Source organism: Lycorma delicatula, chromosome 9 (genome assembly GCF_047948215.1).
Source record: "Lycorma delicatula isolate Av1 chromosome 9, ASM4794821v1, whole genome shotgun sequence".
Classification (NCBI taxonomy): Eukaryota; Metazoa; Arthropoda; class Insecta; order Hemiptera; family Fulgoridae; genus Lycorma; species Lycorma delicatula.
Window position 1 is genome coordinate 122,016,897 of NC_134463.1, and position 12,767 is coordinate 122,029,663.

Genomic DNA, 12,767 nt, shown 5'->3' on the forward strand with positions numbered 1-12,767 from the left:
TCTTGCACTTCGCTTGTATAAGAATAAGTTTTTCAATAGGTATATTATTATCAGTTTTTGTGGGTTTTAATTTGTTTTATTTTGAAGTTATAGTTCAAGATATTTTTATTTTGCCTATTGGTAGTAAATCCATTTTTTGGAATTCATTTTCAAGTAAATTGAAAATTTGTGTGATCCACAATCCATTGTTTTTTTATTACTTCCTTGTACAAGGTAAAGTATTATGATCATGAAAAATTTCGGTTTCCAGATTTTAACAGAAATATCCATTTTGACCATCCCTAAATCCACTTTTGACTAGTTTTGGTATGGCATCTGGTACATACTTGCGTATACATCTCGCATAACTCAAAAATGATTAGCCGTAGGATGGTGAAATGTTTGATTTGGGACTGCTGTAACATCTAGTTGTGCACACCTCCCCTTTTGATTGCAATCGACAGAACCAAAAGTGTCAAAAAAAGCCCAAATCCAAAAAAAATTGGATTTTGGTCTTTTTCTCAACTGCAGTAATAAGCCCTCATTCAGAGCTTTTCAACAATATGTTATAAGTGGTACTTTTCACTGGTCCTATAGTTATAGCCAAATAAAATTTTAATTAATGAAATATTGGATCTTAGGGAAGGCACATCGGTTTGAATCAGACTTCATCTCCTTTTATTTTTAACTTCTTTTTTTTAATTTACATATATTTATTTATTAACCACTAAAAAAAATCTTTACGATGAATAATGATTCAATAACAACAAAAAAAAGAAAAAATATAAGTTTTTAATGAATTAAAATTTTATGTACTTTTCATTAAGTGTAATGTAATTTAATAGGCGTACAAGGAAGTGATCAGATTTTTCATTGTTATTTCTCTTCCTGTCATTTCAATCGCTTGAATTATGTGATTTCTGTAATTTTTGCCTCCAGTGTTTTTAATTTCTTTGGCGCTTTGGTTTATTGCTGCTTCTAATTCCTAAATCTTTAAGGTACTTCGAACGATGTTAATCACTTCCGAATTGCTACTTTGTTAAAGTATACTTTGTATTGTAAATTACTTCATATTGTAGTTATTACTTTGTCTTGTATATTTCAAAATATTTTGAATTCACTCATTTTAGATTAGGTACTGTTGACACTACAAATGCTCACTAGTAACTGTTAACCGATAACCTAAAAACAAACTAAGTTAGGTAACTTCATAACCTAAAATTAAATTTATTTGCCTATTATCCTAGAAGAACCTAGATTTCTATAGGTTAACTAACCCCCCTGGTTGATCTAGTAGTGAAAACGTGTCTTCCCAAATCAGCTGATATGAAAGTTGAGAGTTCTAGCGTTCAAGTCCTAGTAAAGGCAGTTACTTTTATACGGATTTGAATACTAGATCGTGGATAACGGTTTTCTTCAATGGTTGGGTTTCAATTAACCACACATCTCAGGAATGGTCGTCGAACTGAGACTGTACAAGACTACACTTGATTTACACACTCATACATATCATCCTCTGAAGTAATACCTGAATGATAATTCCCGGAGGCTAAACAGGTAAAAGAAAGAAACTTTACTGACCTGGATCCTTCGTGACCCAGGTAAGAAATCTTTCTCTTCAAACTGTTTATTACAAAAAATATGACATACTTTTTGCCAATTGTGATTGAATCCTGTTCTTAATGTTTAATTGTAAAATACCTAAAAGGTTAAAAACTTTTGAAAATGAATAATTGAAAAAAATAATAATTGTGATTTCTGGGATCATGTGTACCCGAGCTTTGTACTCTGAGTGTTAATATTGTATTTCAAAAAATTAACACAGCCATTCTCAAAAACAAGAAACATTTTCTGATAGGTTTATTAGAAAAAGTGAAAATTAAAGCCATCATTCTGTTAACTGTTGGCAATAATGAGGGACATTATTATTCTGCAATAACTATATCTGAGAACATCATTACTTTCAGACATAGTAACTCTGACTGATCCCTGTTGCACTTGTTGCTTACATGTATCACAATTGAAATTTTTTATATGTAAAATGAATTTCTGAAAACATCTTTTCTTAGATATAAAATAACAAGGTTGGAGTAATTTTAATTTTTTTTCACTTTCGAATGAAAATTTGAACCTAGACTGATCCAGGAGGATATAACCTCACACTATTTGTTTTAGAAGAATTTTACAGAACTTTCTCAGCAGATCAAAAGTGGATGCTAACTCTTTTGAAGATCACTTTTATTTACTGTTAGTGTATGACTTTACTGCAATACAAATTTACAACATATATGTTGTTAAGAAGGATTTAAAGCCTGGTTTTACTTGTAGTTACTTCAGCCTGTTAGTTTGATCTTATAAGCATTCCCCAAATAAGAAAACGGTAGTCCCTGGACAAAGGAATGGTTTTCTTATTTTCCACTTGCTGGAATACCAAATTCAGATTTATCTGTGATGCATGACATCACAATGAATAACATTTTTTTTATTTCTTCTGTTTCAGTTCAAATCGTCAGTACTTAAAGAAGTATAATGAATTTGATTTGTAGTTTACTTAATTTCATGATTATAAAAATTTTCATTCTGCAATAACTTATTTCCCTTTGTCAAAATCGATTCAAGAGCCTTTAGCAAATTTTCTGTCAGGCCTGTTTGTGATTTTGGGTCGAAATTCTTGAAACCCACCTTGCAAAGTCTGCAGACCCTACATGCTTTGTAGTAATAGAACGGGTACTTTTTTGACTGGTAGCCATTTCCAAAAAAATTTCATCAACCATAAGGTGCTGATTGTCTTCAGTGAGGTCACAGATTGATCAAGAATGTTGCCATCTAATACACTTGTCTTAAATATTGTGACTCTTTTTCTACATCTGGGTATTTGACTTATTTCCTGGTCCGGTTATAGACTTGGGTATATGATAATGTCATATCCCCAAAATGCATATGCAGTCTAGTCAAGATTTTACAGGTTTTTATGCTCTAATTTGTGAGAAATTTAATGGTAGTGTCTTGTGCTATAACATTTTGACCTTTTCCTGGGATAGGTATTGCTAACCAGAGAGACATAGATGCGTAGGCGAGGGGAATGTCCATCCCCTTCCACCAACTCTATTTTTAACTTCTTTCATCAACAACACATGTTCGTATGTGAGCTGTGAAAGCAGAATTCAGTTTATATTTATTGATTCTTGTAATTTTTCAAACCAAAATATCATCATTTGTAACTGTATTACGAAAAAAAATTTGAATATGCATAAAGTATCATTGTTTAGAGCTCACGATTAGGTAAATGTAATAGAAGCAGGGTTATTAACATAATTGAAAAAGGAAAACTACTGGTGATCAGAGGAATATTGATTTCCTATGAGAATTTTAAAAATATTTTTACCTCTTAATTTGTGTAGTATATGTATATATTATTATTATTATTATTATTATTATTATTAAAATATAATAAATACATATGTATATATTTACTATTACACCAAGTTTATTTTTATACTCCATGAATATGTTTGTACATAAATGTTGTTTGCTTAAAATTTGGGAAGTGACCTGATCGGAAAAGATTTTTTTTAATCGTTGTTTTTATTAAATTCTGAGGATGGGTTTAGAAATATATTTATCCAGATAAATTATTTTCTGATAGTGATAGCCTTATAAGTTAAGTTATACTGTAGCTTAAACAGATAGTATGTTATATAATTATATTTCTATGTAGTTTTATTTTTGAGTTATTGATTAAATCACATAATATATAAAATAATATTTAACTACCGTAAATGAAATTAAGAAAAAAGAATGAATTCTATTTTGTTATATATTTAATTTATAAAACGGTGGTGACTGCAGAAAGTTAATAAGGAATTAAATATTTAGACGGGAGAATATTCTATTAACAGAAATGGAAGTGTTTTTGTAATTTAGGAGGTAAAATTGCAAAGAATTCATTCCTTAATGTAGACTTAAAAAGGAAGATAGATAAAAAAAAAATCTGCTATCAAATACAGATTTTAGAATTAGAAGCAAATGCTTGAAACAATTAATGTAGATTGTAATACTTATGGCAGTAGAACACATGAACAGGTAAAACTGTACGGAAAAGGATAGAGATGTATGAAATGTGGGGTACTAAAGGAGGTCATAGAAAATCAAATGTAACCATCAACCTCATGTTTGCTGTACATAATCTAAATTGAAAAATCTTTGATGACATCAAATGATTAAATTTCCCATACATCTGGTTCGATGAAAATGCATAACCTGTAAATAGTTAAACAACAAACTGACCGAAGTCAAGTTTATTTGAAATAATGAAAATTGAAATTTTCAACTGCTTTCTTCATTGAATGTAAATTGCAATTCATATCAAATGAAATACATTTGATATTTTTCTCTGCAAATAAAACTTCGGTCTGTTTATGAGAGAAACTTGCTGTTTTATGAGCACCAACCATTACTATCATGGGGAAAGCAACTTAACTAAATGGGATTTTGTTAACCGTTTCCAAAATCAGATTTATATGATAATAAAAGATGACCATTTATAAAAGTTTGACGCTTAACATATTCTTTTTATTCATTAGCTAAAAAAGAGAGGCTTTTCAAAGATGATTCTTTCACCTCATCTTTGAATTGAATCGATGACCAGCATTCAAATTTTTCAGGTTTGAGAAATGGTAGTAATTTATGGGCGTCAAATATAGCACATGTAAAAGCGCTCTGGGGTAAAAGACAAAAGATTGGGTTATAGTTTCTGTGGACTTCATTCATATAATTTACTCAAAATCAAATTCTCTACAAGTCTTGTTTTAAAGCTGAATGTGTGTTTATCACCCATTTGAAAGGGTTATTTTACACTAAACATAAGTGTTTTTTGACTCCAATCTTTTATATTTAACCTGAAATTTTATGAAAATTACTAAAAATACAACTTTGGAGCTTATTTTTTTTTTTCAATTTTTCAGATTGGAATTTATTTAAATCCACCAAATTGATTCCATAATTAGGGTACCAAGAATTGCAGACCGATTTAATTTTACTGAAGAAGCCAAATCAGGGGGAAATTATTCGCAAGCCGATGCTCAACTATAAAGCATTTCTGATCCTCTGTTTGTATGAGCTTTCTTCTTTATTTTTACTAGTAGAAATTGTTGCAACATGTCCTGTAAGTTTGTTTACATTCTTCATAACTCCTACTTCGGACATATATATATATCCTGTATTTGTGTGTGTGGCACACACAAATACAGATTACAGAAGTACTGAAGGATTTACAAAGAATGAAACAAACTTTCAGCTAAATATGAAGAAAAAAGTAAATTGTGAAAGTAAAGAAGAAAGTTGATATAAACAGAAGGTCAGAAATGCTATGTGTAGTTGATTCAGCTAGTATTGCTGATCTACTTTTCTTATGGGCAACAAGTACATGGAATCATATAATTTATACTTGCTGGATTTCAGCAGATTTTGATAAAATATTAAATTTTATAACCGAATTAAATTCAAGTTTGATAAAAGTCAACAGCATTATTATACTTTTACAACTAGAAGAATTAATTTTTTTAATTAAATTTTATTTTTTTGATAAGATTATTTTACAGAAGTATATTTTACTTTTCCAGCTATTAGCCAGAGAAACCTTATCAAAACCTCTTTCTGTAGCAAATTCTGTATTTCAGGTGCAGCAGAATACGATAAAAATGCAACAATCACAACAGAATTCATGTCATTCTTTGTTAATGGTGTCTCAACAGCAACCATCATCACAACCTTGCTCATGTCTTCCAAATCCATCAGTAACGGAGTGCATGGACTGCAGTTATGCTCCTGAAGTTGTAAATGAACCGGGTTGTCAATAACAAGGTTGAACAAGTTTGCTCACACAGTCCTAAAGTATCATGTGAGCTAACTTGTTCAACCGATAGATGGTTACCTTTGAAAACTCGGCACCATCACAAGGGCCTTGTTCAAAGCATTGCATGAATGGACGATGTGCTAAAATGAATTCATTTGCATATGGTTCAAGTGCTTTACAGCAATTTTCATTTCCAGCAGTGAACAATCAAAATCAAAACAGATCAATATTACTAAAAAACTGTATACCATCAAATTTATCTAGGATGTGTGTATCTGATATGCAGCAGGCACATGGTATGAAAAAAATCACAAAATCAGTTTCAATCGATGGCAGCATCCAGTTTACCAAGAAGACAACAGGTAACAAATTTTTCATGAAATAAAAATAGATTTAGTTAATTAATGTAAAATTCACTAATATGAGGCCAAAGAAACAACCAGAAATTTATTTTGTGTGAGCTTTATTGGCAGTTGCCATATAGTGGTTATTATTGAAAATGCATTTGGACACGTTTCCCAATTTTCTATACTTTCTGTAGCTTGTGTTGAGAAATGTATTTAAAAAAAAGTCTATTACAATTATCTTTGACTATTAAGCACATAAGTTTGATAGTGAGTTTTTGTTGTCTATTTCTGATTGTTTTTTATGATTGTTGATATATGAGTATATAAATACATGCACACAAACAATCCCTATTCTCCTGTAACTGGACAGCTCTGTGCAACTACGTCTTTACAATAAGATAACTTTGACAAAGTGCACAACACAAGAAAATATTAAATAAATAAATTTTTTTCTCTTTAGGAACATACTGATGTGATCTAATGACAAGTAGCTTTTGAATGTGATGTATTGGCTCTGATAATGTTGCTATTTGTTTCTTTCCACTTCAAAAAAGAAATGAATGCGGTTGAAAAAATTAATCTACTGCAGGAATCATTAGTAAGAAAAAGTAAAATTTGCTGTTAACACGCTCAAGAAAGATTGCTGTTTTCTAATATTGTCATTTTTAATATATTTAGTCCTCCAACTTAAAGTAAATTTATTCTACATACATTGTGTAGTATTCTCTAACAATTTCATTTTAAGTTAATGGATTATTTTACAACAAAAATACTTTATAACCTGTTAATGTTAATTATATGAATTGTTATAATATTACTATTAAGAATTATAGTTATTTAATTATATTTATCTGTTAATGAAGTATAAAATTTATTAATGTGATACATAGTGGATGTAATGGCAGTCTAATAATTAATTTTAAATAAATTTTTTATACAATACAAATTTTTTGTTCTGTTTCATTTTCAGAATGGAAATGACTGTTTGTCTGCAAAAAAATATTTAGTTTGTGGAGTTGAAGTGAAAACTGGAAATAAATTTGGAAGTTCATTTGCAAATGTAAGACTTAAAAAAATTTATCTAAGTTATATTCAAAATATCACTACCAATTTCTTTTGTCTCCACTAAATTTATTAAAATGAAGAAGAGGAATATTTTAGTACAGTAATTTCAAACAATACATTTTGAGTAAAAGGATATCAGGACTGGCAATATAACATAAGCAAGTTTAAAGAGTCAGTACAGATTAGAAAATGTATAAGAGCCTACTTACTTACACTGAAATTTTAGGATGCTGGCTGTAATACAGAGTGGAAAAAAGATTAACAGGGTTTTAAAGCTACTTAATATATCTAATCTTAACTTACAATAATAAATCACAGGTAAAATGAAAGGTAACTCTTTAAGTTTTTTGTAAGTATTCAATGTGAGCACGTTTTATCATGCAGCCCACATATTACTACTGATAGGAGAGTTTGTTCCATACTTTAATCAGCGTGTCTGAAGTGATAAGGATCTTGTATATGTGCCTCTGCTACCTAATAAACCCATCCGACTTGGAATTCAGGTTGAAGCAGATGTCGTTTCTATTACTCCAGACATGCTGATTAAAGTATGGAACAAACTCTTCTATCGGTAGTATGTGGGCCATGTGATAAAAAGTGCTCACATTGAATATTTCAAAAAAACTAAATTGGATGGGTTTATTAGGTAGCAGAGGCACATATACAACATCCTTATTAAAACCCCAAAGAAAAAAATCAAATGGGTGGAGGTCTGCACGTCTTGGAGACCACTGAAAACAAGCTCTTTTATTGGGTCCATGCTGACCAATCCAGCAGTTGGGGAAAGTATCATTCGACTGATCCCAGATAACTAAAGAATATATGGAACTTGCAAGTGTGCTTCAAGTTATATAAGCAACATAACTGAAAAAAAAGTTTAATAATATTGCTACATATTTTTATTGATATTGTCTTAGAAAAATTTTGTGAGATTTTTATAAACCTTAAAATATTTTTAAAGCAAAAGCTCTAGAAATGATAAAGTACCAGTGACTATAGTTGTATTTATTTAGTAACTTTGTGTAGTGAAACACTGGATGTAGTTTTCATGTCACAATAAAACTGTTAGTTTTATGGAAAAGTAAAATAATTACTAAACACAGCTGAGTAATGATTTAATTGGTGTAATCATTTTTATTTATTAACTTCATTCACTCATTTTTTTTTGTTTATGCTTTTATCAAAGTTATCAGAGATAACTTTGAAAAAGGGACTTTGCATTGCTTTCAATGTTGAATATATGGTAAGTCAGAGTGTACAATGGTAAACATTGGAGTCAATGTTTGAAGGAAATTTGAGACCAATGTTGGACACATTGTCATTGTATGGCAGTGCCTTGATCATGACATGGATTCTAAATTCCAGAGCTATATACAATCACATTTTGTATATAAGTGGAGGGGGGGGGGGAGTGTTATAAAAGTATACTCATGTATCTTCCCTTATAAAAAAGGACACCATCCTTCTGTTGAAGCCTGGACATCTGTAAATGAATAATGAAATAAAATTTAAAAATAAATCCAAAATCTCTTCCATTATCAACATGAGTTAGAACAAATGGGTACTTACGTATTAATGCCACTGTAGCTACAGCTTTATTTAAAAACAAAGTAGTCAAGCGGATTTCAGTGGAAAATAGGCCAATATAGAGTTTAACATAGATTCAAAACACTCTCTTTATTAATTTTAATAAATGGTTATTTATATTTATTTTCATAAATATAATTTAACCAAACTTAACCTACGCTCGCTAACCTTGACTAATTAACAGGAGTGTTTTGATTATTTAAATAATAAATAATTGCAATAATTACTAATTTATTAAATAAATACTCAGAAAATTACAGTGTTAATTAGTCAAGGTTAGCGAGCGTAGGTTAACCCACCGGGTTGGTCTAGTGGTTAATGCGTCTTCCCAAATCAGCAAAATAGATAATCTTTGTGATTACAAATACCATATTTTAAACCTAAATTATATTTTATATTGGAAACAATAATCTATTGTATAAGGTATACTTACCCCCCCCCCCCCTTACTTTTCATCCTTTACTTCAAACGTCACGAGTACATACTCGTCAAATCATTCATTCAAATTGTGCTACATTCCAAACAAAATTTCTAACTTTGTGTCCAGCTTTTTTAAATTTCTAAATTTGTGCAGTTCTACTTTGGATACCTTCTTTATTTCATACTTCGTTTGTTCTTGTACCTAAGTAAATCTTGCAATTTCCAATATGCCGGCCTCCGCGGCGCGAGTGGTAGCGTCTCGGCCTTTCACCCGGAGGTCCTGGCTTTGAATCCCGGTCAGGCATGGCATTTTTCACACGTGCTACAAAACAATCATCTCACCCTCTGCGGAATGAACTGCTTGACTGCGGACCCGGAGGTAAAACAAAGCAAAAAAAAAGGAAAGTCCAATATACCACGTACTATCTTAACATATATTTACCGTTTATATAACATCATAGTTATCCTCCCTTCTATCGCATCACCTTGTTTTTTCCTGTATATAATAATAAATTGAACTTTTTAAATCTAGAATAAACTTGAATCAAAAACTGTTCACAGGTAGAGGAAATGCAATACCGCCAACTATTGAAACTTCCAAGGAATGAAGAGAGAAGCGATTGCGAACTTCCCCAAAAAAAATCATCCATTTAAATATATGTATACGCGTCTTGTTAAATACCTCACGGGTGGTGTGGAAAATGTAATATATTATTTATAATATTTTTTAAATAAATAAATAATTTATTAGATGATTTTATAATCGTTTTATTTTGTACAATTTAGCGATGAAAATTTAAGAGATATAAAGTTTTATTATATGAAATTGGTTTATTTCGGTCGGAAAGACACTTAACATTTAATTGAGACTATAGTTATTTGTAAAGCGGCCAAAAAATAAAACTAGAAGAAGGTTGAGTGTTTTATATGACTAATGAAGAGAAATTTCACCTATTAATAAAAATAAAAATCTCAACACGCTGAGGTTGCTACCTCCTGGGTAGTGAGGAAACGCAACTGATATCAGCACGATGTTAACGCTCTTTCTCAGTTCATTTACCAAATATAGCGTTTTTCAAGTAAGACTGTAAACTACAACAACTTTACAGCATGATGCATTCGCAAGACCGGAAATATATCTGGAAATAACATAACATATTCATATTTGGGTGTGGAATATCAACACCCAAAGCTTTATTCAATAAACCCACCAGTTCCCTGAATATCAGAAAAGTTAAGAATTCTCTGGAATGCAGTTCATTTCACATTTTATAGTGGCTAATGATATTAGTCGATGCTGCTTAAAAAGAAAAAGAAAAAAAGGAATAAAAATAAATTTTCAAACTGTTTTATTTCTATAAATATATTTGTTTGTTTTCCGATTAACGTGTTTTTTTTATATAATATTTAAGATACTTTGGATGTGGATTCATCTACATGATTAAATGTTTTGATAGCTACAAGATTAGCAGGCATATTATTGATTTTTGGACTAGATGACTCAGGTGGACCCTAAAATATAAATTTTTGCATAAAACTCAATACCCCATTTTTGGCATGATCACCTTACTTTCCCCTTTAAATTAGTTATTCTAGCTATATTTGCTCAGAAAGTAAAATTAAAGAAGTAATTTAAAAGAACCACAAATTAAAATCAAAAGAAAAATATTCTATTACATTTACATACTTTCATAATAGTAAATTAAAAAATAATAATAATGAAGAGGAAAATAAACACTTTTAAAAGATAACAGCAAAATCGATTATAAAATTATGCTGTTTGTTTTTAAAATCGTACCAAGTTTTTAGCTGCAACTAATTAGTTACCGTTAATGTAGTGCCAAATCAAAGAAAAGATAAATATTTATAGATTTTTTTTTTGGTGTAGTTTTTATTTTAATTTTATACCTTTTGTTTTATTTTTATTCAAAACATATCTAAAATAAATTCCGCCAGTACAAAAACTACATATTTCTTTTTACTTGAAGTTTTCCAGTTAATGTTCTTGAATTTTTTACATATAAATATTTAGAGTATCAAAATGATTATCAGCTTAAATAGTCTGTCATAATGAATATGTTGTATAAGCATAATATTAAGAAATAATTCTACATTAAAAAATTTATTCATTTAAGTTGTCTGAAGAAAAGTTATAATGGTTTCTTATACAAAATGAAGTAATAAAATTCTTTTTCTTGTTCCATTTATTGAAAAGTAACACTAGAACATAGTTTTAAAAAAAGGAGACACTGGTTGAATAAAGAAAAAAGAAGTTTTATTTTCACATGAGATAAAGAATGCAGCTGACAATTGGTTGCAGAAATACAATTAAAAACATGAATATATTCACAGTGTAAAAAGTGTAAGTAAGAGTAGTTATTTCAGCTAGTAATAAGTATTTCCTCTCTTACTGTACAATCCCTATATTATATTATTTTAAATAGGGGAAGGAAAAATAATACATGAAAGACAATAACCCTACCAAAGTTTTACTGTCACTAATACAAGAACATAAGTTATATTGATTGAAGTAGTTATCCAGTGGTAGAAAAGGACAAAAAAGACAGATGATTAATGCTAATTATGAAAGTCATCCTCCACATAATAATATGATAAGGTAAGAAATTAAAAATCATTATTACTGAATTACTAAGCGATTTTGATGGCTAGTCATCATCTTTAGGGTGGTTTTTTCAAAGAAATAAAAACATTTATTTTGAAAAATAAAATTAGAAGCACTTTTTAAAAAGTAAAAGTATTTAAAAATATTTGCACGATTATGCGTTCTAGCTTCGTTTATAAATATATAATATTAACTACTGAAGAAAGTGAAAGAATCTCAGGACATTTCTTACAAATGAAAATTTCTTGTATAATTTTATTTCTTATTTCACTAAAGAATTTTTCTCTTTATGATATTCATCCTGAATCAAACTTGCCAATAATGAAACAGAAGATTATATATCAGATAGATTATATAAGGGTTGTACAGAAATTTCTAAACAAAATTATGGACTGCAGATTGAATTCAAAGATATTGATTCTGACTATAATTTGATATTTTGGTCTGACCAAAATGGGGAAAGTTTTATTTTAGAAAAATTAAAGAAAATAAAGAGATTGTTTACAAACACACTAAATGAAATTGATGTAAAGTTGAAGTATGAACAAATTATAGATATAGTAGAAGGTACTAAAGAGAAGATTTGGTTGAAAACAAATAGACATAGTTATCCATAGTAAGAATAGTATTTGGTAGAAAACTTTGGATAATGAGATATCTGAAACTGATGAATATTCAAGGTAATAAAAAAAAGTTAAAAATTTTAAAGACTGAAAATTACAAGGACATATGAAAGATGAAATACAATGTGCAAAAAAATAGTGGTTGAAAAAAAGATGGTATGAAGTAGAGAAAAGTAGATTACAAGAAAGGTAAAAGTAGCAAATTGAGTAATAAGAGAAAACTTGTAAAATAAAGCCAAAATGTATTTTTATCAAAGATTGAATGGAAA

The 12,767-nt window shown here is 29.4% G+C and overlaps 1 protein-coding gene across 14 annotated transcripts in view; it reads left to right on the plus strand.

Moving 5' to 3' along the window:
- The window catches only part of LOC142330139 (uncharacterized), a 39,254-nt gene extending 27,540 nt beyond the window's left edge, over positions 1–11,714 (plus strand). For 11 of the 14 annotated variants that reach the window (XR_012757698.1, XR_012757691.1, XR_012757690.1 and 8 more), the window contains 3 exons: positions 5,658–6,195; positions 7,151–7,240; positions 9,814–10,007. Coding sequence is in view for 2 of the 14 variants with exons in the window: in XM_075375236.1 (XP_075231351.1) it covers positions 6,163–6,195; positions 7,151–7,240; positions 9,814–9,906 (216 nt within the window). In the remaining 12 variants the exon portion in view is untranslated. Of the gene's footprint in view, positions 1–5,657; positions 6,196–7,150; positions 7,241–9,813; positions 10,008–11,696 lie in introns of those variants that run through there. The other 3 variants (XR_012757700.1, XM_075375237.1, XR_012757689.1) reach the window with 2 other exon arrangements.
- Positions 11,715–12,767: the final 1,053 nt, after the last annotated feature.